This window comes from Acanthisitta chloris, unplaced genomic scaffold (genome assembly GCF_000695815.1).
Source record: "Acanthisitta chloris isolate BGI_N310 unplaced genomic scaffold, ASM69581v1 scaffold18577, whole genome shotgun sequence".
Taxonomy (NCBI): domain Eukaryota; kingdom Metazoa; phylum Chordata; class Aves; order Passeriformes; family Acanthisittidae; genus Acanthisitta; species Acanthisitta chloris.
The window spans coordinates 29,377-52,201 of record NW_008684508.1 but is presented as its reverse complement, the minus strand read 5'-3'; the positions used below and the strand labels follow the sequence as shown (position 1 = coordinate 52,201).

The 22,825-nt window shown below is 36.0% G+C and overlaps 1 protein-coding gene across 1 annotated transcript in view; it reads right to left on the bottom strand.

Moving 5' to 3' along the window:
• Positions 1–22,825, bottom strand: part of DOCK9 (dedicator of cytokinesis 9) — a gene marked incomplete at its 5' end in the record, with an annotated part of 69,223 nt that overhangs the window by 17,413 nt on the left and 28,985 nt on the right. Inside the window, 13 exons of the mRNA XM_009079375.1 lie at positions 259–396; positions 2,103–2,218; positions 4,960–5,096; positions 6,783–6,830; positions 9,193–9,259; positions 10,844–10,958; positions 13,742–13,875; positions 14,691–14,811; positions 16,160–16,276; positions 17,049–17,227; positions 19,969–20,080; positions 20,717–20,800; positions 21,427–21,573. Coding sequence (XP_009077623.1) covers positions 259–396; positions 2,103–2,218; positions 4,960–5,096; positions 6,783–6,830; positions 9,193–9,259; positions 10,844–10,958; positions 13,742–13,875; positions 14,691–14,811; positions 16,160–16,276; positions 17,049–17,227; positions 19,969–20,080; positions 20,717–20,800; positions 21,427–21,573 — 1,515 coding nt within the window. The remainder of the gene's footprint in view (positions 1–258; positions 397–2,102; positions 2,219–4,959; positions 5,097–6,782; positions 6,831–9,192; positions 9,260–10,843; positions 10,959–13,741; positions 13,876–14,690; positions 14,812–16,159; positions 16,277–17,048; positions 17,228–19,968; positions 20,081–20,716; positions 20,801–21,426; positions 21,574–22,825) is intronic.

Below are 22,825 nucleotides of genomic sequence, written 5' to 3'. Positions count from 1 at the left end.
AGCTTCAGTTCTCAATAAAATATGTATGCCAAGAAAAATACAAATATATTCATATTCCCAAACCAGGGAAAAAACAGAGTTATATTAGTTTATGACACAAAATGATTCCAAAGGACAGGTAATTCACACTGTTGGGATCAGATCAGTCCTTATTAACCAATTTTAATTTTGGATTTTAGTTCTTAAATTCATACATAATGTATTCTTAACTGAAGAACTAGACAAGTACTTGAAGATTAACTTTTTTTAACTTCTTACCTTAAAAATAAGAGCCCTTAAAGCAATGAAGACATTTTTCAATGCTATTTCAGACTGATTCTTCTGAAGGAAGCAGAGATACACATCAAATACTTTCTTCATCAGTGGATTATGCCCATGATCAGCCAGTAGTTGATTCTTGAAAATGACAGTGAGAATTTAGGAGTTTTGTAGAGTGAGACATTTATACTACTCTAAGAACATACACAGATCATCAAAAATCAGGACATTTAAAAAATACAATCTGCACAGCATCACTAAGAGGTTTAATAATACAAACATGTCTGAATTTTAGTTAGATATTTCTAACACTTCATTAATCTTGCTTCTAAAGAAAATGTTGCCTTCTGAATAGACTTACAGAACACAATTGTTTTCATCAGTGGTGAATTAAATGAATTACAATTAACAGTTTTTTGAGGGGCACACTCAAAAGCTTTAACAGACTTGGGTTGCACTGGCTTTAGCAGCTCAGACAGTGGAATTTCTCACAGCAGTACCTCCTACTGCATGATTCTAAGAGGTCTTGCACCTTCTGCAACACTCCACTCTCTGTCATTACTACAGGCACCCAAAGGGATCAAAGAGGGTAAGTTCAGATTGGACATAAGAGGGAATTCTTTTTCTACACTGAAGGTGGTGAGGCAATGGAACAGGTTGCCCAGGGAAGCTGTGGATGACCACTTCATTGGACGTTTTCAAGGCCAGGATGGGAGGGACTTTGAGCAGCCTGGTCTAGTGGAAGGTATTGCCCATGGCAGGACGGTTGAACTAGATGATCACAGAAGGTCCCTTTCAACTCAAACCATCCTATGATTCTGATTTTATGTATTTTAGTTCAGTTTATTGAAGAGAAGCTCCTGCTTCTCCTACCTTTTTGTTTGGACCTTTGAGACTATTCTGGTACACTCCTACATACTGCACACATACAACCTTCAAGGACTGTCATTGCAAGCGTGATGGGTTGATAATTAAAAGATTAGTGCTCTTTCTTCTTTAAATCTTTAAAACTAGGTCTCTTCATTTTCAGTTCTGTCATGAGATCTGTGGGCAGAACTGGCTCTAAATTCTATTTAATTAAATTACTAATAAAAGGAATCCCATTACAAATAAGCTCATGTTTTCATAACTACATTAAAGCTAAGACACTACATTTGAATCTTCAAACAAGGATCTGGATACACTGCTCTAACTAGTGGAGAAACAAGCTACAGCTATCATCTCTTCTTTTTATAGTTTGACCTTTAACGTCTGGAAAATCTCAAAAAAACAGACAAGAGGGTTAATTACGTGGGTATGCTATAAACAGAGTCCACAGGAGAGCTACAGTAACTGATACAACTAAAATGAACTCTTATGAGCAGACAAAATGAAATCAAGTTAAAGAAAAGGAACACACAGAAATTACTATCAATGAGAGAATTAATGTAAGAAGTAGCCAAATTCAATATAAAGGCCCAATAGTGTCCAATTATGAATTATGGGGCTGCTGTACAATAGATCTTTCACCACATATGGCCTTTAAAAGACACTTTTACCACTAATATTAGGTAGACACTGAAGTTTCTTGAAATATTTTCAGGAAGTTAGGATGAGGAAGGAGCTTTACCCACAGATTGTTGCTGGTCAGTAAGGAGTCTGGGTACAATGTGTAACTAAAGCTAAAGCATTTTGCTGTGAGAGATTATCAGCTCTTACATGCTATAGCAATGATATACAATGCTAGAAATGCTGAACTACAATGTTCTATTACTAGACTATAAATGTAATCTAAATACAGTTTTCAAAAATATTTCTTCTCAAATATAATTATGGGAGATATTAACACCAAGTCAAGAACAAACCTTAAAAGCCATTGTGAATAATGACAGAGTATCCAGAATTGTAAGGCAAACTTCGGTGGCAATATTTGCTTCAAGTAAAGACTGGTGAAGGACATCTGCATCTGAATGGCCATAGCCTACAGAAATTCCAAATCAAGTGTAAGTGCTGCACATACTCATTTAAATGTTTTTTTATTTCCAAAAGACTTGCTGAACTAGGAAAAGATTAACAAGTAAAAAGCCTGACAGAAGTTAGTATTCAATACAGAAAAATAATTACTACGCATTTAAATAATTTTCAAATATGTGCCCACTTCAGATATATATTCTAACATAATTTGCACAAGAGCATAAAATATATTAAGGATGTCAACAACAGAAGCATTAAGCAGCAGTTAAAACAATGTCAGATATTTCATATATATGTGTATGTATACACACCTGTATAAACACATAAGAATGTACACAGTTGTATATATACACATACATATTCCTAAAATCAGTACTGCAGTAGGATGAAGTTACAGCTGAAAAGATGAAATTTTGGTAATTTAGTGATGTTATAATGGTCTCAAAGTTAATCACAAGTCACCATGATAAAAATACAAAACAGTAAGAGTTGAAGGAATACAATCACATATGCACATCTAAGTAATGAGTTCTGCTCTTGCAACAGTATCATGCAAAACCTCCACATTTAATAAAGATATTTTATCACTTCTAGCTCCATATTCTATTTTAATAATTTGAAAAACATATCCTGCTTCAGCACTGGTTATAATATGTCAGTTCTGCTCCCTAACATCTTTCAGCATCAGATTGACAAACATGCTCAGGATGCTCTATAAAATTTGGCCTGGATCATGTTTATATGTCAGCTTATAACATATAAGCCAACTTAGTCAACTTAGCATCACTAAATCAATTACAAGCATGACAACTTGTTGAGATCAAGAAAAGAACAGAAGAAATGACATATTCTTTTATCATGACACCTGGCCACTTCTTGCTGCACCTTCTTGCTTTTCTGGCTGAACTACTCATATGTACTCATAACCACTAGTTTCTTTGGATTTATAAATTCTTTCTTTAAGCACAAAACTATACTGAAATTTCTCAGAGATGAGAAATAGCACTCACACCACTACTTCAGTTCTGTTTCTTGCTTAGATGATTAGAAAGGGAGAAAATAACTTTATCATTTACATTCATAGACAACTATCTTGTCAAAGAATCTTGATTTCAGAAACAAGTAAAGCAACTCTTTCCACCAGATTCTTCCTTCCTTTATGTATCCCATACAGAATACCTGCAAGATTTATGCTAGGTCTGAACACTACTTTGGATAGTGCCTTTACAGTCAGACTGACAATTAAAAAAAACTCCATTAGACAACAACGAGACCAAAGATATAAAAATCAATTTCACATTTGCCATGACTATTACAGCAACATATTTTCAATTTGTAAAACCTTGGTCAATACAAGGTGTAATATCTGGATATTCATTAAATGTTCAACATCAAAAAAACCAACTATTATCACCATACACAAAGTTATCTGAATGAAACATCTTCATAATTTCCTTCAGATGGAGAAGAACAGAAAGTTTCTTTTTACATAAGCATGCGTTATTAAAATCTTTCAGCTCACTGTTTCCCAAAAAAAATCTGTAAACTTTGCAAATTCTGGAAATATGAAGTCTCTTTGCACAGGGATGTGCTATTTCTTTTTGAGAGTTTTTTTTTAAGAATCAATCTAGGTGCAAAGTATTATACTTCACTGAATGTGTGGTCACATAGTACAAAATATAGCAGCAATTTGCACAGCTAGACAGTTGTCTGACATTTTTAAAAGCAAGCAATTTATTTCTTATATTTAAACAGATGTGAGAATGCATTTATGAACAAAGATTTTGTGGGACTTTTTTCTTTTTTCAGTTTTACACAAGACTATGTGGTAAGTCTCGTGCAATTAGACTGACTGTTGCTTTATATTACAGATCAAGAGCTAAAAGATTTTAAGGGACAGTTAGATATGCTTCGGGAAATCAAAGAATGAACACAGTGAACATACAGTTAACTCAAGTAATTGGTTTACTGCACACAATTCTTTTCAGTACCAGTGTTGTATTTTACTGGATTAGTCAACCAGTTTCACTGTTTTTTGAAGCTGAAAATTGAAAAATGGTGCTTTAGAATACTTTACATACAGCATATTTTGCAATTTAGAAGCAGCATGTTTAAAAAGATAGGCCACAAGCAGATTTAGTTTTCAGTACAGCAGTCTTATACAAGCTGACTTCAACCTGATTAAATCTTACCATTGTCTACAGAAATTCCCAGAATACTTGATATCTTTCTCACACTGAAAACAGAAAAATCACTTCATTATTGGACGCTTTTTCACTTCCAGACAAACCAAATCATGGGCTCACAATCTCTGCAGAAACTCTAAGAAACTTATTTCTCCTTAGGCGATGTCAAAACATGGAGATATGGTCAGAGTGCATATATTTTAGACTACTAATTTATAAGACCAAGTGGGAGGAAAAAATAGCAGCCTAATAAAGCAAATAGAATAAAATAAAGTAAACTTTGTAATGATGGGCAGCACAAGTTTGAAGTGCATATAATTAAAGCCAAATATTAAAAGACAGTTTTGAAATACACTGTAGTTAACCATGCTCCATGTTATGGCATCAGCCAGCATTGATCACTCTGTTATAAAGCAGAGAAAAGACCATCGAGTGCTTCCAGCTATTTGCTTGACCTAGAACAGTAAAAGTTATTGAAATGCACTGGTGTGGCTCTGGGACCTGTCTCTGGTGTTGTGGTACTGGTTGAGGATGACGAATGTTATCATGTCATGAGACTTACTGTGGTTAAAAGTGAGAGAGTTATCCAGGCTGCTCAGCTGCTGCAATCTGGCATGCATCATTCCTGTTCTGTTACGGGAAACAGGCAATGTCTGAGATTTTCGATCATGAACTATGGATCCTAACCCCTCCTGGTTCCTGCAAGATGGGTGAAATGGGATAGAAGCAAAAGTTAGACATGTCAAACTGCAGCAAGACAGGAAGTGTTGTTAGTTAAGCACAAGAAGTTTTATAGAAAGAACTATTTCTTTGTAAAACAAAAATAGGTAGCTTAAAAAAAAAACTATCACAGCAAACTCTTTCTTAAAACCTCAAAGCATGAAAGCAAAAGCACATAAGCAGCTGCTCTTGAAGTGTTAAATTTACTTCAGAGCTTTTGAAAACATAAATATTGGAGAACATAAATATTCTGAAAATATTCAGAACCCAAAACTGAATTCACTGTTAGCAAAAAGGTTAGAAGGACATACAGCAGTAAAATTAGAAAGCACACGTGCAACAGGAGAGCAGGAATTAACTGAGATATTATCATGTACTTCTTACCCAAGCAGGAAGGGAGAAGAGCCATAGACTTTGTTAAATTTGCAGCAATCAAATGAAGAAAACAGAAAAGTGATCTGTGTTAGCAATCAATACAGGCTAACTTCCTACTGTGTACCACCACCAGAGCTGATGAAGAATGGAAACCAGTGCTTGAATTACAGGATCCCTGTTCTCTTTCATTCTCTGCCATTTGTGTATTTAAGAGTACGTGCATTGACTGTGATATGCTTCAGTGTAACGGCAATGTGAGAGGTGAGAAAGCCACATTGACTGGGAAAATTCAGTATTTCTGCAGAACACCAGATGATTTCAATAGCTCAACATTTTCAGCGTCGACATGCAGCACACAGACCAGGGGATCAGTAAACAAAAAGGAAGTGTGGTAGTGTCTTCTACAAACTAGTCAAATTAGTTGGAAGAACTTTTACAAAAAGCCTGAAAACTACAGACTCCTGTAAATCCAGAGTTTGAAGCACACTTGAAGACAAAGGTTACAAACAGAATCTTAAGAAAGCCAGATTTATTTTTGAGGTTTTCTTAGGTTATGTGAACAGAGACGAGATTGGTTTTTTTCTGAAAAATTTCCAAGGACATAGTCAAGTTTGTAGAAAGAGATTCACATATCTAAATTAGAAACAAAACATCTAACATTATAGATTAGAATGTTTTATCACCCAAAGTCAGCAACAACTTTCTCACTGAGCACAAGAGGGCCCTACCAGTATAATTATAACAGTATCACCATGTCAAACACAGTGCAAGGCCTAAACAAGTTGCTATATTAAAATAAAATAATTTAATACAAATTTCTGACTCCTAACAACTTTCAGAGGGAATGTACAGTTGTCTAACAGTACTTCAGACTTCGAATCGAAAAACAGCAATGTTGGAATGTTCACTACTACCCTTCCAGTAAAAACACTATATGTAAGATTTCTAAAGCATTTCAATGGACATGTTTTTATGGTCAAGTGAATAAAAAAAAACAAATAATGAAATTTCTTTCCCAAAGACACTATTTCAAGGAAGAAAGGTGCTGTAAAAGGGGTGGATTTTAAACTAATTGACAACAAACACAACACACATCATTCTTAAACAGACACCAGACTTTCAGATAGGATACAGATTTGTTAATATAGTAACCAGTTACTTACTTCAACCTGCTATGTACCATTTCACAGTAATTCTTCTAGTCGTGCAATTTATTTGTAATAGAGATTCAAGGCATATTGTAGCATTATTCTTAGTGAACAAGACTGAAATTTAAAATCCACACAGTACCTGGCTATGTATCGTTTTCCCATGTACTGGAACTGATGTAAGCATACTCTGCAGAGAACACAAGTCAGAGAAGCAACACTTAAAACAATCTCTTCTAGATTTGTGTACATTGGAAACATTCAGCTGTTACTGTTAACTTCAAACTCTTCCAACATAAAACTTCTTTATTTCTCCCACCCTTAAAATTCTCTTCCAGTCCCCAAGCCAAAAAAAAGGGTAAACTTGGCTCTTCTGAAATCAGTCACAGATGGTTAGTCGTTTTGGGCAAATTGGGACTGACAGCAAATGGCGCATAAAGCAGCCCCCAGAGCACAGCTAGCACGAGTCTAACAATGACATGGCAGAAGGGCTAAATGGTGGGGAAAAAAAGCAAAACACCTTAGAAAACTGTAAACAAAGTTCAAGTGCTCCATCTTGTATAGATTCTTAATCCTTTTAGAGAAGAAATGTTTAGTCTCTCAGAGACAAAATTTCATTATGTGAAATGAGGCCCACAGCTACAGTTAATTACAAATGGACAGCAAGCCAGGGCAAGGAACATGAAGGAAGGAAGCACAGAGATATCCAGACATCACATACATGCATATATTTTGGAAAATGTGCATAAGGGTTCAAGATCAGAGCAAAACATTTTGCTTCCCCCACCTAAACTCTCTCAGTTACAGATTGCCTTTTTTTTTTTTTTGTTTGTTTTGTAGGGTTTTATTTAAGTTCTCCAGACTCCAGGATAATAACAGAGTTTCTGACAGAACTAGTTTCTAAAGGGAATATGCTTTTACAATAAGAAGATGATAAAGACAAATTACCAATGATAATTTTTTCATTAAAAAAATAATCTATGCCCCTGGTAAGGACACTACACTAATGACTAATTAACTAGAAGTCACATTTTCAAATCAAGAAAAGTGGTGCGAATGGAGGCTGCAATACTGATTTCATTTTACTCTTTCTATACTGTAAGGAATTATTCTGATAATACAGAACACAACCTAACTTCCCTTGTTCCTCAGGTAAGAGTGTTCTAAAAGTTCTTTAAGGTGCAAATCCAAACTGAAAGCCAGTTTTCAGGCCTTCTCTTTCATGTGGCAGTTGTGAACAAGAAGACCAGCAAATAGACTCTTCAACTCCATTTTGAACTCACACCTTAACTAGCTTAACTGTCTCTAAACAGCAAAATCAGAACGGTGTTTGCCTCCCTCAAACTCGTCATTCTATTTTCTGAAAAAGGTCTTTGCACTGCCTTTTACTGAGGTAATGAGAAAACTACTGTGATGGCCTGTATTGATAAAAAGCATTAAAAAAATGGATTTTAAGTGTATTGGCAAAATATTCTTAGAAGTACAAGAGGCAGACTCTAATGAACCTTGTTCTTGCTCTGGTTTAAGGAACTGTGACATCATTCACTCCACTAATAAGACCAAAAGAGTTGGTATTCCCTGTAAGATTCCCTCTAAAAAGATTCATTATGCCCTACACCTATACTGTGACGGAAATCTTCTTTGCAACTAGTAATTTGAGATAACTGATTAGATTTCACCCAATCCTGTCCAGAAATAAGTATCTGATGGCAAAATACTGCTCACCACTGATTCTGTACTGTTTGTGTCTCAGGCTTCAGGGAGTCTAGTAAGTAGGCTCATACAGTTGCTCAGTTCTGTCTCTAGTATAATCAATACCCACCCAGATGTACTCAAATGATGAGCTAAAACACTACCTACAATCTATTCTTAACATAGACCTTGAGTAGCACATTCCATAATTAACGACTGATATTACATTGAGCCTCTACAACAGAAAGGAAAGCAGTTTAGTGAAACAAGCTAGGCAAGCTGAAATGCTTCTCTGGTGAACCACTTCAAGTAGAGAGCCTTCTTCACTTTTTATTAAGGTATCAGTCAGTTCTCATGAACAAACACCCTAAGTGTGCACAGGGATGGAGTCTAGCCATTAATAACAAATACTGGGTTCATCCTGTATCTTATCCCTTATGAAATAGCAGAAGACACAAGAGGAATGCTGGGAAGATGGTTCTGAAGTTATGCAATTCAATGCATTTTGCTATGCAATCATATAGCTTCAGAAGTTCACACTACAAGAGGAACTCCAATGCAGACAGAGAACAAGACAGTTGGAATGTCTTGTTACTCTTTATGAGTGCAGAAATACTAACAGTACTCACTGTTTAGGAACTTCCTGAGACTCCTTCTGTATAAGCTTAATTTCAGCGACTACCATGGAACTGGACAGACATGCAACTGTGCACATCAAGCTAAGGACTTCTGAATAGACCAATGTGGTATTATTTTTTCAATAAAAATAAGTAACAACATATACACACTCTTATATCCACTCGTGTTTCTAACAGCATAGCAAACCATATGATTTTGTGACAAGTACAAAAAGAACTTACTCTGTAATCGTGAAAAAGTCCATGAGTTCAGATTTTGTAGCCTTGTTCCAATATGTAAACAATGCATCTAGGAAAATGAAAAATATTAAAAACAAGATAAATGTAGAAAACATAAAAATATTAAACAGAAGAGTTAACATCAGTTCTTAGTTTTCAGATAAAGAGGATTCAGAGAATCTAGAAATGGCCTGTGGGGTAAAGATAACGATTACTCTTTAAAGTTTTCTCTGAAGCTGATTATACAAAAGTACATACTAATTCTCAAAATTAGTTTCTACAATAAGATTTTAATGAATCCATAATATTCTTGTACAATTTCGTATTTCAAATAGTAATAATTGTGCAGTCCATAGTGACTACAGTGTAACAAAAATACAAGACTTCAGAACCCTTTAGACTGTTAGTCCTACAACCTGCTTCTGCACAGATTGGTCTCAGTATCTTTTAAATTCAAATTTATGATTTTTTTTTATTTATAATGTTTTACTGTGGACAGCTTGTCAGCAGGGGCTTCAGTTTTTCTGTGCACAACTTTCAGAAACAGCTACATATGTTCTGCAAAACTTGTAGGTACATAGGCAAGACCTGGTCTGTTTTGCCAAAAATGTTCAAAATTAGCCAACAAATTCAAAGTTATCACAAAGATGTGTGACTTAGTTTATTTGACACTTGTTCTTTCCCAGGAGAATTGAGACTAAAAAAAATCCCCACTGTGGTTAAATTTAAACTTGAATATCCAAGAAACAATGATGAATTTTTACACATTTCCAAGTGTAAATAGTGAGAAAAGTAATTTTGAGTTTTATTATTCTTTGTAATTAAAATATATACAGATATCAATGCAATTACATGAAAAATCTAACGGTGTGATTGGATATTGAATATTTATTAACCTTTCAAATACTCATTCTTGATTAAGTAGTGTAATAAATTAGAGTTCAAGTACTACATAATCTTGAATTTCAAAAATTAACAACTAAATAAGCACAGAGAATGAATTAACTACTTTTGACAGCACAAACTGAAAAAGTCAATGTGTTTACCAGAAGGGACTTGCCCTCTTTTAAAAATATTGATCATGGATAGGGATGATTCCAAGATGTATGATCCCAGTAAAGAAGTAAGATGTGCCATTCATGCAGTATTTGTATACCTGAGTAACCTTATCCAGGATAACACGACTCTTTCAAAAATTCAATGGATCATCATCCACAAACATCCCAGGAGAATGAAGAAGCACTAATATCCCCATTCCAGAAATGGAAATATAGACAATAATCAAATCATTTGGCTCCCTTGTCATACAGGAAGTTCTGCAGAATGGAGGAATGGACCAGCCCAAGACACTTCTATAGAACAATGAATTATTCTTCACCTCCATTTTCCAAACCAAACTGTACAATGGCACAGAAACACACAGTTTCTTAACAAGTCCTTTAGGTAACCTCACACTTTGAAGAAAAAAAGAGTATTTAATGCTTACAAGGTTCCAGTCAGAGTTTAATTTGATCAATCACACATATTTGTAAAAAACAGCACAGCATAGTACCTACACCTAAAATATTATGCTGATTTTGAAAAGGTATTAAAATCACAGGTATAAATCCAATACATGACTTTCAATTTATGAAAACCAGTTGGCATTACCTACCTTCTGACATACTTCTTAAAATATGAAGGAAACACATGAGCAGACTTTTGATCTCTGCTTGGTCAAGTTTGTCATATCGAACAACAGAACTTCCTAAAGTGCTGCTCTGTTGGTTCTAAAAAGAAAACAGATGTATTTTGGCTGAAGAGTTCTTAAACTGGTAATAAACGAAAATGTTTAAATTGCTTTATTAATTCCTGCAACAGAAAAAGGATCTCAGAATGGAGACAAAAATGTTTATGTAGAGACAGGTCACTAAACCACATAACACACATGAAGTATACCAAATTAGGCCTCTTCACCTTTGCTTATTTTTAATTCCTCTTTGTATGATTTCTTTCCCCCAGGAGGAGGAGTAAGAGGAAAAGTCACATAACAGTGATGCTTTATCAAATTAATTATAAACAGATACACAAATTGTAGAAATCAAGCATGCCTCTCCTGCTTAGATAGAAGACTTCAAAAATAAATGCTGCTGTCTGATACAACTTATCTGTGAAATTCTTTCTGCAAGAAAGCTGGACCACCTTGGCTCCATGGCCTTCTTCAAGACACATACCAGTGTGGGAAGAAATCCTTCATATCAAAATTAGGGAAAAAAATAGACTCAAGGGAGAAAAGCATCTGGTGTGAGGAAAATGTTTTTTTTGCTGTAAGAGTGGTGAGACACTGGCACAGGTTGCCCAGGGACGTGGTGGCTGCCCCAACCCTGGTGGTGTTCAAGGCCAGGTTGGATGAAGCCTTGAGCATCCCGGTCTAGTGAGGAGGTGTCCCTGCCCAGAGCAGGGGGTTAGGACTAGATGATCTCTAAGGTCCATTCCAACCCCTAAATTCATAAACAAAGTGAGCAGTGCCAGTACCTCAAGTGTAGAACAACAACCCTTCCAGGAATACTCCTCAATGAAAGCAAAAGACATGCTAAGCCATGAAGGAACCTTTCACAGCAATCACATCCATTGACTGCTGAGCCCTTTAATGCATTCCATGTAAAAGGAAAGAATTGCTAAAATAATCTCTGTAAATCTATCACATATTAGTCATTGAATGGATGCACAGTGTAACTGATTGTGAAATGATACTAGCCAGAAGTTACTGTAAATTAGAATATGGATACCTCCATAGTCCTGACTATTACAGATTCTAAAACCTAAAAAGCTTTATCTTTGAAATATCTCTAGTGAACAAGGAGGTGCTACTGCACAGCTTTATGGATACTAAAATAGAGCAGGTAAGTACTGGGTAGCAGAGCAGAAACAGAATTTGTGTTTCCTAGACTTTCAGATACTGTCCAGAGCTCTAGATAATATTCCCTCTAAAACAGCTGAACATGTACAAAACTAGGACTATAGCTACTCAGAAGCTTAGTTTAAAATCATGTCAATAACCTAGGAAGTATGCACATATTAAAACAGAAACTGATATACTTCCAATCTATTATGATTCCACAAGTAGAGTGCTACAGATTATTCTGAAAGAAAATTAGAACAAAAAACATGGCTCTTCAGTAATGACATCAAGCAATGAGCAAAAACTCAAAGATAACATGCACTCAACAACTGAGCTACTAAAAAAGAAAGTTTGGAAAGCAACAAATAAGAAGCCAGGGTTAAGTATTATTTGGGGAAAATATTTACAGCATGCAAAACACAAATCCTGTGTTACCTAAATTGGCAGACCAGAGTAGAATTTTCAAAGGATGTTGACGCCTTTGAAAACCCTTTTACTTGGTTAAAACACTACACATTAGTAATTAACATGACAACTAAGTAATAGATGACAGCATTGCCATTTAGCAACAGTATATACACAAAATATTTCTTTATTACCTTGGCCAATAAAAAAGATTTTTTTACTTCTATTTATATTAAAGACCCCAAGACTCAACTTCTGCAGATATTTAAAGTGATTGGATTTTTATACTTAAAACTAAATCATGCACTTGAATTACTCCAGGTTTGACATTTAAACATATTTTGCATGGTTGCATTGCATATATTGGGTTTGAGATTCAACTGTTGCAAAGAAGTGGCAAAACTACTGATCACACACTTCACTCAGAAGCTTAACTATACCAAGCACAAAAACCAGATACTTCTTGTAACTGAAGAGGGAAAGTAGTATGCAAAATTTTCTCTGGCAAAGCTGGAAATGTCAGAAGTGAAAAATCCATAGTAATACGGTTTTTCTTTGCAGGGTGAGAATTTTCTTCTTCTTCTCCATTTGGGTGTATAGCATAAGCAGAGTGCCTTCTGAGAAGCTTCTCTCTCTGCCACACGAAGGCATGTCAGAGTCAAGGGGAAAAAGTTAACACGTTGTGACTTGCACAACAAGATCTAAGAAAATGAAATGTGATCACTATCAATACACACTCTAGAAAGACATGACTAAGTACCTCATAGCTACTGCAGCCAGAGGGTCTAATCTGTAACAGCTTTTAAGTGAAATCATTTAGGAAAGTCAAATTGACAGAAAAGAAATCACCCAGAGAAAGCACAGCAACTGGTTTTTCAACATTTCAAAAGTGCTAAGTATATTGTGTATAGAACAAGATGGAGTGAAGGTTCCCACAAAACCAAAGCAGCTGTCCTAACTTGAATTCAGTCAGCTCACGCAAAATTCAATACACTTCATCCAGTGCCTTTCTCTAGCAAAGGAAACAACTGCTTGCTTACATAGAAAATCTGATTGTATTTCCTGTGAAACAGCATAACAAATGTAATGTGAAAAGAGTTCATAAGACCATTATTTTGCAAAAGAAAAACTTACGTAAAATACTGCTCTAAAGTTACTAAAGCCCGTTCACAATGGAGGCAAGAGAAGTTAACTTCTACGAGAATTAGGATGAAATTTTAGGAATAAACTTTTGGGGTTTTATTTCAGTCTGTTTTTTCTTTTTACCTTGTCAAGAGAATTGCTCTTGTCACTGTGTCTTTCTGGGAGACTGTTTCCTGAGTCTGTACTTATAAGAGAACCTCTTGAGTCAGCGCTCCTCACGCTATTAATATTTGGAGTTGATGTGGTGTATGGAGAAGCTAAAAAAACAAAAACCACAAACCCAAACAATATAAAAATCTCAGATAAAGCATATACTGACAAAAGTCACTCCACAGCTTCGTCAGACTTTCAAAATCACCATATATGTATATATCAAGAAGGCAAATACTTAATTCTATTTAGTTACTTTCCAATGCAGACAAATTCTAGAGTTTCAGCAAATTATGTATATACATACACAGACTTCTGTACAACTGCATACACACGTGTATAAAAACCCATACGTAGCAATACATACACATCTCCATGGAGAAACATGTCTATTTAAAATACTCCCCTTTCCCAGTTTTTATATCTTTTTTTTTATCTGACTAATAAGTGACACAGCTAATTACAGCAGACAACAACAAACAGAAAAACATGAGGGAGACAGAGAAGAGGATGCCCACAGGTGTGTGCAAGCATCACTTAGAGGTGGCCTCTAACACCATGTACAAAATTGCAGATTATGGCACTCTTGCCCTAAGTAACTAAGGCTGGTCTCACCTCCTATTTCCCTGAAGCAAGACAAGAACTACCACCTTTGACAGGGAAAAAAGCAGACCCACTCCAGGAAATAGCTTTAGTATCATATAAAAAAGCACACCCCAAAAGATTTCAAAAGAAAGATTTCATGTACAGACTGAAATCTGACCCACACTGAACAGTTGACTCCACTGGGTTCTGTTGATGAAAGCAGCAGTAACATTCAAGTACATGTGCAGAAAGCAACCAAAGTTTCACACAAAACATTTACTTAGGGCAACTAACGAAAAAAGAACCCGGTTCCTTTTTACTTATTTTAAGTGCTTACCAATGCCAGAGATAACACCAAACACATCTTTAGGAAGATTGTTATCCAATGTGTTTCCTGATTTTTGTGGTGTTACTAACTGACTTGCGGTTGGCAAGTTCAGTGAATCATCCTTTGCACTCTGCTTGGAAAAGAGAGAAAAATGTGATTATTTTCCTACATTACAGACTTAATGAATATGACATATTTTATCTTCTAGAGAAGTATTTGTTATATATTTCTTCCTTAAGTTGTAACTTCTGTTAAATATACTCAAAAGAATGGAATGAGCTTGGGATAGCCTAAAACTCAGGGTACCTCAGGAAACACTGCTGAAATGAATATGCCACTGAATTTGGAACACTGTAAACCAGGTATTTCAAAAAGACTCAAATCACATTTATTTCGAACACTCAAATATTTCTCTTGTTGGAAGACTTTTGCAACCTTTTTTCTTAATACCAAACAGAACACAGCAAGATTCAGACAAAAACAAAAGACATGAGCAATTAAATCTTAGATTCACTAACTGTATGCAACTATAATATCTCAATATATACTCTTCACAAATCCCATTTGAATTCACTCTTCTGTAGTCTCTTACACTACAGCTCTTCCAAATGCACACTCCTTTAAGGTTAAACCCTCCTCTAACTTCTAGAAAATGAACCTCTTTTTTTTTTTGTGGTTCATTTGTTTCAGTGTTGGACTGAACTAAAAAGTAAAACTTTTTGAAAAAAACCTACCACCAATATACAATCTTTTCTGATGAACAGCAAATACTGAATTTGTTGGGATCTTGCTGAACAGAACTAATTCTCTGTGTTAGATGCCAAGGGAGTATCCCCTTGCATAAAAAAGTAGTACACACAACCGGCTTCAACTCCAGGATCAAGAATAGAGGCAAAACATTTATACAAACTGCCAAGAAGAATAAGGGGAAGTGGAATTTTTGTGTAAAAAAACAAAGACAATTTAATGAAAACTCTCTCAGAATTTGCATCGAAACTGGATAATAGATACAAATGGAAGGCAGAACCAACTGATAATTTTTGTTTCTAATAAAGAGTTATTTCAGCTTCTTTAGCAGTTCCTAGAGCACTCACAAAGATGGTGCAGGTCCAAGCCCATGTGGTCGGTTTTGTACTGAAATATAGACACATGGCTGTGTACTGATGCTGTACAGTCTGTGAGGCCTAACATTCTCCAGAACTCTTCAGAGTTTCACCTGGAGATCATTGAGGGCACTGTAGGCTGTATGTAGGATCAAACCAGTGAATTATTATATTAGGTATAACCTATCTGGATAAGAGAAACTGCAGTCTAAACCATAAAGGTTATCTAAGCTCAGAAAAAGCAAAAACGAACTTCCAGAATTCTGAGACTTATGAAACCTTTTGTTTGCCAGGAGTATGCCATGTTTCCTAATCATGTTACCAATAAATTATGACGAAAATAATCCAGAACACCAAATAAAAATGGTCACTCACATTGCTGGAAGGGTTCACAGGAAACGGAGACACATCTTTAACATTGATTCGCTGAACGTTTTCTATGAGCAGTCCAAAGAGTGGCAAATACATAGTGGCTATTCTTGCTTGATGGCTCTAAATAGAGTTTAACAGTTCATTAAAAAATTGCAGCTTTCATTTTTAATCACCAATTACTTTCAGTCTAGTCACTCCTAATTTACAAAAAAAGAGCATTTAATAAATACTTGCTAAGCCAGAGCCCACATTTGTAAATTCATAAATGCAAAAGCAGTGATCATCACTGTATTTCATGCTAATTTACAGAAGGTCAGTAAATTTTACTTACTGTTTCAATAGAATGCAGAGAACCCCCAAAATTAATGTGATTTCAGCTAAGACTACCCAAGTAAATTAATATTATGTTGGCTTGATAAACTAATGATACCTTTCATTATAATTTTATGGCTTCTTCACAGCACAACTGATGTCAAAAAAGTCAGGAAAATTAAAAAAATTACCACCATGACTGGTAGTTTTCTCAGACTCATTTTACAACTAATGGATGATGGAAGGACAGCTGCCAAATCTTAAGAGATAATGTTTAATGAAACGAAGAGCTTAAAAAATGCTTGCAACAATCTGATTACTTTAAGAACAGCAGTTCTGTTAAAAATGCTAAAATGCAAACCCACACATAATTATAATAAAAGGTGCTTTGCTGTTTCATTTGGCAAATAGATGGAATTTGCAGATAGATCGTGATACAATTTTCACACATATTTTCATCATGGTCTGAGCAAAAGTAGTTTTGCCACAAATTAACAAGGGTTTTTTTTGTGAAATTAAAAACTTCCTGTATATGTGCACACTTTATTAATTTGTACTACTAGCATAGCAATACACTTACCCTGGTAGCATATCTATCATCAAATGAATGCTTTAACATCAAATTCTTGAGCACACTAATAGCAATCTGCCGCACGTCTCTGAACTCCTGCAATGCATTGCCCACCTCCCTTAGAAGCAGTCCAACTAAGAAGTGATTTTTGCAGAATTCATCAGTTAATGAATAGTCCAGGTGAAGGTCTGGAAGTAAAGTATAAGTTCCATGTAAGGAATGGTTTTATTTAAATCAATTTATCAATTACCTTCATACTGAGGTAAAACTCAGCACATCAGACACAGCAAAGTCAAACTGCTCCCTCTTGGAAGCATTTTTTGTGTTATAAAAGAATCTTCACTTAAGAGCCAACAACATCACCCAAGATCTCTTTCACTTGGCACAGCAAAACAGAGCCAGAAACACTTCTGATAAAGGTCTTATTTCCTGGCTGAACTCCTAGTTTGCCAGGAGTGGCATTGTACAGTGTTCTTTACTGTGGAATCAGGAACACTATCTTCTCTAGTTTTACTTTTTTCTTAGGATCCCTAAACCAGCAACTCCCAGGCTCTTTTCTATGGAAATATTTAAACGGTGTTATTATCCAAGACACTCCCAAAGGTTTAAAAAAGCTCAAGACAGGAAAAAGTTCTAAGCAGCTGTCTAGCTTGTAGTCCCAAAGCTTGTTCTATCTTGTTCTAACTTGATGAAAGTATTAATTAGCTATACTCAACTTTATTAACATAGTAGAGTCTACTGAATAACTATTTCAGAAAAAAATAACCTGGTCTACAAAAATACGTTAGGCAGGTTTACTTATAAAGCACCTTCCTCACACCTGTGCCTAGTGATTTCTGCTAAGGTTCACGGCTGGAAGAAATCAATGTCTTCACAGCCACAAATGCAATAGCCAACATACTGTTCATTTTGGCACAAGGCTAGATGTACCAGGAGCCCAGCTGGGCTACACAGGACATTCATGACTGAGCTCCAAAGCAAAAACAAACAAAAAAATATCCCTGAGATGGAAACGAGGACAAGCTACAAAAGAGGAATGTAAAAGCACTGATCAAGTATGAAGGGAGAGTGCAAGGAAAGTCAAAGCTCAGCTACAGCTGAAACTGCTAATGGACATCAATAGCAACAAGAAGAGCTTTTACCACATTAGCATTAAATGCCTGAATAAGAGAAACATGGGATATTTGATAAATGGGGACTGTGACTTAAAAACAGTGGACTAGAGTAAACCTGAGGTACTCCCTGTCTTTGTTAGCTTATCCTTCACTGCCACACTTCCCAGGCCTTAACAGGCCAGAGAGCAGCTTCAAGAAAGGCAATTATCAGCAGTGGATCAGATCAGGTTAGGGACCTCACGAGAGATCTCCAGTCACGCAAATCCACACCACCAGGTGAGATGCTGAGTGAGTTAACTGGTATCAATGGAAGATCACTCACTATCACCTTTAAGCCATGGTGATCAGGGGTCTTCCATAATTGGGACCTTGAGATCACTGAGGCAGACATCATATACATCTTCAAAAACAGGGCAAGAATAATTCACAGGAACTACAGGTCTCTCTTTGGTCCTTGGGAAAGTCATGGAGCAAGTCCTCTTGGAAGTCATTTCTCAGCAAGTGAAGAAGAGTGTGACTGGGAATGGCCAGAATACATTCATGTTTTAAGACAGGTAAACTTGTCTGTTTTAGGGGGAGAATAGCAGATGTCCACTGTATGGACATTGTATCCTAGATGGTCATTGTATTCAAGATGGGACATTACAGCCTAGGTGAATGGACACCTAAACGTGCAAAATAACCAGATGGATCACTGGGCTCAGAGGTTGGTCGTTAATGGTTTGTACTCTACTTGGAGACCAGCTACAACAGGAGTTTCCCAGGGTCTATTCTACTTAATACTACTGCATCAATGACCTGAAAGAGGAGATGGAGTGCACCCTCATCAGTTTTTTGGATGGGGTACAGTCCATATGCACAAAGGGCAGAGCTGCATTTCAAAAGAATCTGAATTCTGCAGAAATAGGTCTACAGCAATGGCAATTAAATTCAACAAGGTCAAATACAAAATTCTACACCTGGGATGGACAAACTTCCTGCAATGGTACCGGCTGTGGAATGACTAGCTTGGGAGCAGCTCTGCTGAAAAACACATAGGGGTCCAGGTGGGCAGTAGCTTCAACAGGAATTAGCATGGCACCCTGATAACAATGAAGGCTAACAGCATACTAGGCTGTACCAACAGGATCAGAGCCAGTATTATCAAGGGAAGTGTTTCTTCCCCTTTACTTGGCATTGCTTAGACGTATCTGCAATACTGTGTGTAGTATTTGGGCCTCCTAGTAAAAGAGGATTCTTAACTTGGGTGAGTTCAGTGAAGGACCATCAAGGTACTTAGAGTGTTGAACACATATCCTCTCATGAAAAATCGAGGGAACTGAGCTTGTTCCATCTGGAGAAGGGAAGGCCTGACAGGATCAGAGCAGGAGGTTGGGCTACAGACCTACTGAAGTCCCTTCTATCCTGAAAGGGTATATGAAAAAAACAAGAAGTACAGCAAGTCTCACACTGCATACCTACCTACAGGAGTGTTGCAGAGTTCCACAGCTAGTGAATTAAAAGCTAATTCATGGGAAAAAAAACCAAACAAACCCAACACAAAAAAAGCAAACTTAGTAAACACAGCAGGAAAGGGAGGCAGAGTCATGGATGTAGTTTACCAGGTCTTTCAAAGACTAGACACTTTGGAAAGATTATTCTGCTACCTAAACACTTTCTTTAACTTTAAACGAAAGGATTACAACTTTAGCCTTCTATTTAACAATTTCAAGCTTTCCAACATCTCACAGACCTGAAGTTACGCAGTCTACACATCTAATAATGAAAAGCTGACATCTAAGAAATATACCATATACTACTTGGGAAGAATTTACCTTGGTATCTCTGAACTCTGCCTTTTCCAAATGGCATTGGTAGATTCAGAGGTATGTAGTGCTCATGATTACAGACCACACGAAGAAATTCAAATTTGAATTCGAAAAGAGTCTGCAAAAATAATTTTAAAGTATAAATTAAATGACTGATGCAGTGATTTGAATAACACATTAAAAACATATTTCCAACACAAAAGGGTGATTTATGTCAGTCTTGCACTAGGATGGATATGGACCTGTCAAGATACCACATGTCAGCATAAAATAAATCCAGGATAATTCATACTTGACAACTGGATATAGTTCTATTTGCTGTTCCCATTGTCCAAAGAGATTTAAGTTTACTAGTGTATTATGCATTGATGTAAGAGAAGTTTGGACCCACAGAAGAAATTCTTTGGGCATCTGATACATCCTTTCACACTGCAGTAAAAGTAGCCATGAAAGCACTTACTGAATATCAACTCTTCCAGCTTCAGACTGCCACACTCATGCTTAGAATTCCTCCTTAGTGTTGCACCCCCAACCCTCACTTTTGCAATACACATGCTCTAGGGTGGTGAAATTGCACCGGAAGATGGGAATCAAAATATGAAAAAGCAGTTTGAAGGAATAAAAATACTCTAGTCACAGTGCAGAGACTTCTAATGTAAATGGGAAGAAGTCTGAAGACTTAATGTAGGATTCTATCCACATGCCTCAACAAGACACAGCTCCTAAAAATAGTTCGTTTAAAAACACTGAGTACCTTTGGATCTCCTGGGGCAAAGCAGCTGATGTAGTTATTGATTTGCTTGAAAACAAAGCCTCTATCCATAAAAGTGAAACACCTCTGAGGAAAACAAGCAAAACCAAGATAGAATTGATTTGTACTGTCTCAGTGTTCAGTAAATATATTTCTATATTTAATAAGTTTATCTTCCAAACATGTGATTGACATTTCAGTTTTAATATAAAAAAAATCGATAAAGCAAGCAAACTAAATGTATGTGTACATATACAAATACCAAATTTTCCCTTAGAGGGCAGAACTTAAACAAATCACAAATAAAATGCAGTTTGAAAAGAACTCTATCCTAACAGAAATGAAAATGATATGCCACCAGCAGTTTTATCTACCATTTTATTTCCCTTTTTTTCTCCCTGCTAGATCTTATTGGCTGAACATGAAAGACACTGAAAGTCAATGCATGCAAATAAATAACTACTCAAAACTCCTGCAAGATTTAATAACATAAATTAATTTTTTAATATATCAAATTTCTGAACAGATGTCTTCTTGGTCACAGAAAATTCAAATTATACTTCAGTGCATTTAAAGTCAGACATAGGATTGTATTTAAAAGGCATTATGCATATTCAGCTTTATATGAGTTGGCTTTAAGAATCTTGAAAATCCATGAAGAAGTAGCATTTTTGCAAGGAAAACCACAGAGTCCAAGTTGCTTGTGTACCTACTTTTATAAAGTCAGCAAGGCTATGGTTTGCATTTTTTGAAGCCTCTGGATTGTCTCTGTACTTCTGGGTGATGTGTGGCATTAGCATGTTAACAACTGTTTCAACTGCATGATGAAAGGAAGCTGAAAACCTCTGGTTTCGCAACAGCTAGAAACAAATTCAGATAAATATTTAACATGGTTTATAACACTAAAATATACCAGAAAATTTACTTTAGATTAGACACAGAAAACCTGACAGGAGAGAGGAAACTCAGTTTTCGTATTTTCTTATTTGTGATTTAACAAAAAAAAGAGCATTTGTATAAAATAAATTATTACAACAGGCACTATCATCTGTTATTGAAATTCAGGCAAGGCAGTATTGGATGGCAAAAACACATGCATAAAAGTTTCTAAGTATAATGCATTAATATTATTCTATACTACAGTAAAGTTGACAACAGAAGCTAAGAATAAAAAGGAACCCTTCAATTTTATCCATCTTTCTTTCCCAAGCAGACACCAGATGGTTGACATACAGAAACTGCTTTATCATACTGTCTTTTCTGCCTGGAAAAAAAAACCAGGTTGTGCTGTTCTGCAGCTATCTTGGTAATAACTCCTTTGCCTTTTGCCATGGAGGAAATTGCCACCCATTCTCTCTTGTTCTTCAGCAGCTTCAAATCTCAGCTCTCCCAGCCTTCAGAACCTTTCTCTTGGTGTATTTAAGTTTCCACAACCAGATCTGTTTTCCCTTGTTTTTTGGTAGCTCCCAATCAGTTTGAATGATTTCCTCTATGTTCACCATTTCCTTCTTTCCACTCACTGTCTATATTATCTTTATCAATGATTTTGTACATTCTGACCAGTACTGGTCAAAGCACTCTTCAGCTTTCTTGGCACTGCAGAGTCTCTTTTATTTCTCTACATCTTACAGTTTTGACTAGAGATTGTCTTCTATCTCAAAGGCATTAATGACAGGTGGTGTGGGGCTGATGAAGTTAGCATTGATTAAAAAAATGTTTCAACTGTACATTCATTATCTTTTCTTTTTTAAAACTGAAATCAAAACATCCATGTGATCCAAACACTTTGTTATTTGAATATTTTTTGAACTATATTAAATGCAACATTCCCAGACAGAACAAGTCATTGCCAAGGCCCTGCATAAATTGATGACTACACAATTTGCTCCCTTTGTGTTTGAATTGTGCTCCAAATTCTCCAGCACCAGTTTAACAAAATTTGTTAAAAATAGATATCCAGGTTGCAAAATATCCCTTTATAAATACTAACAGCACTCATTCATGAAATAATAAATACAAATTCTGTTGGTGGCTATGCTAGTCAGTGTCCTACAGCATTCTTGTCACTCAGTCTTTGTTGGGCAGTAATTAAACACTCTGTAAAAATACCAC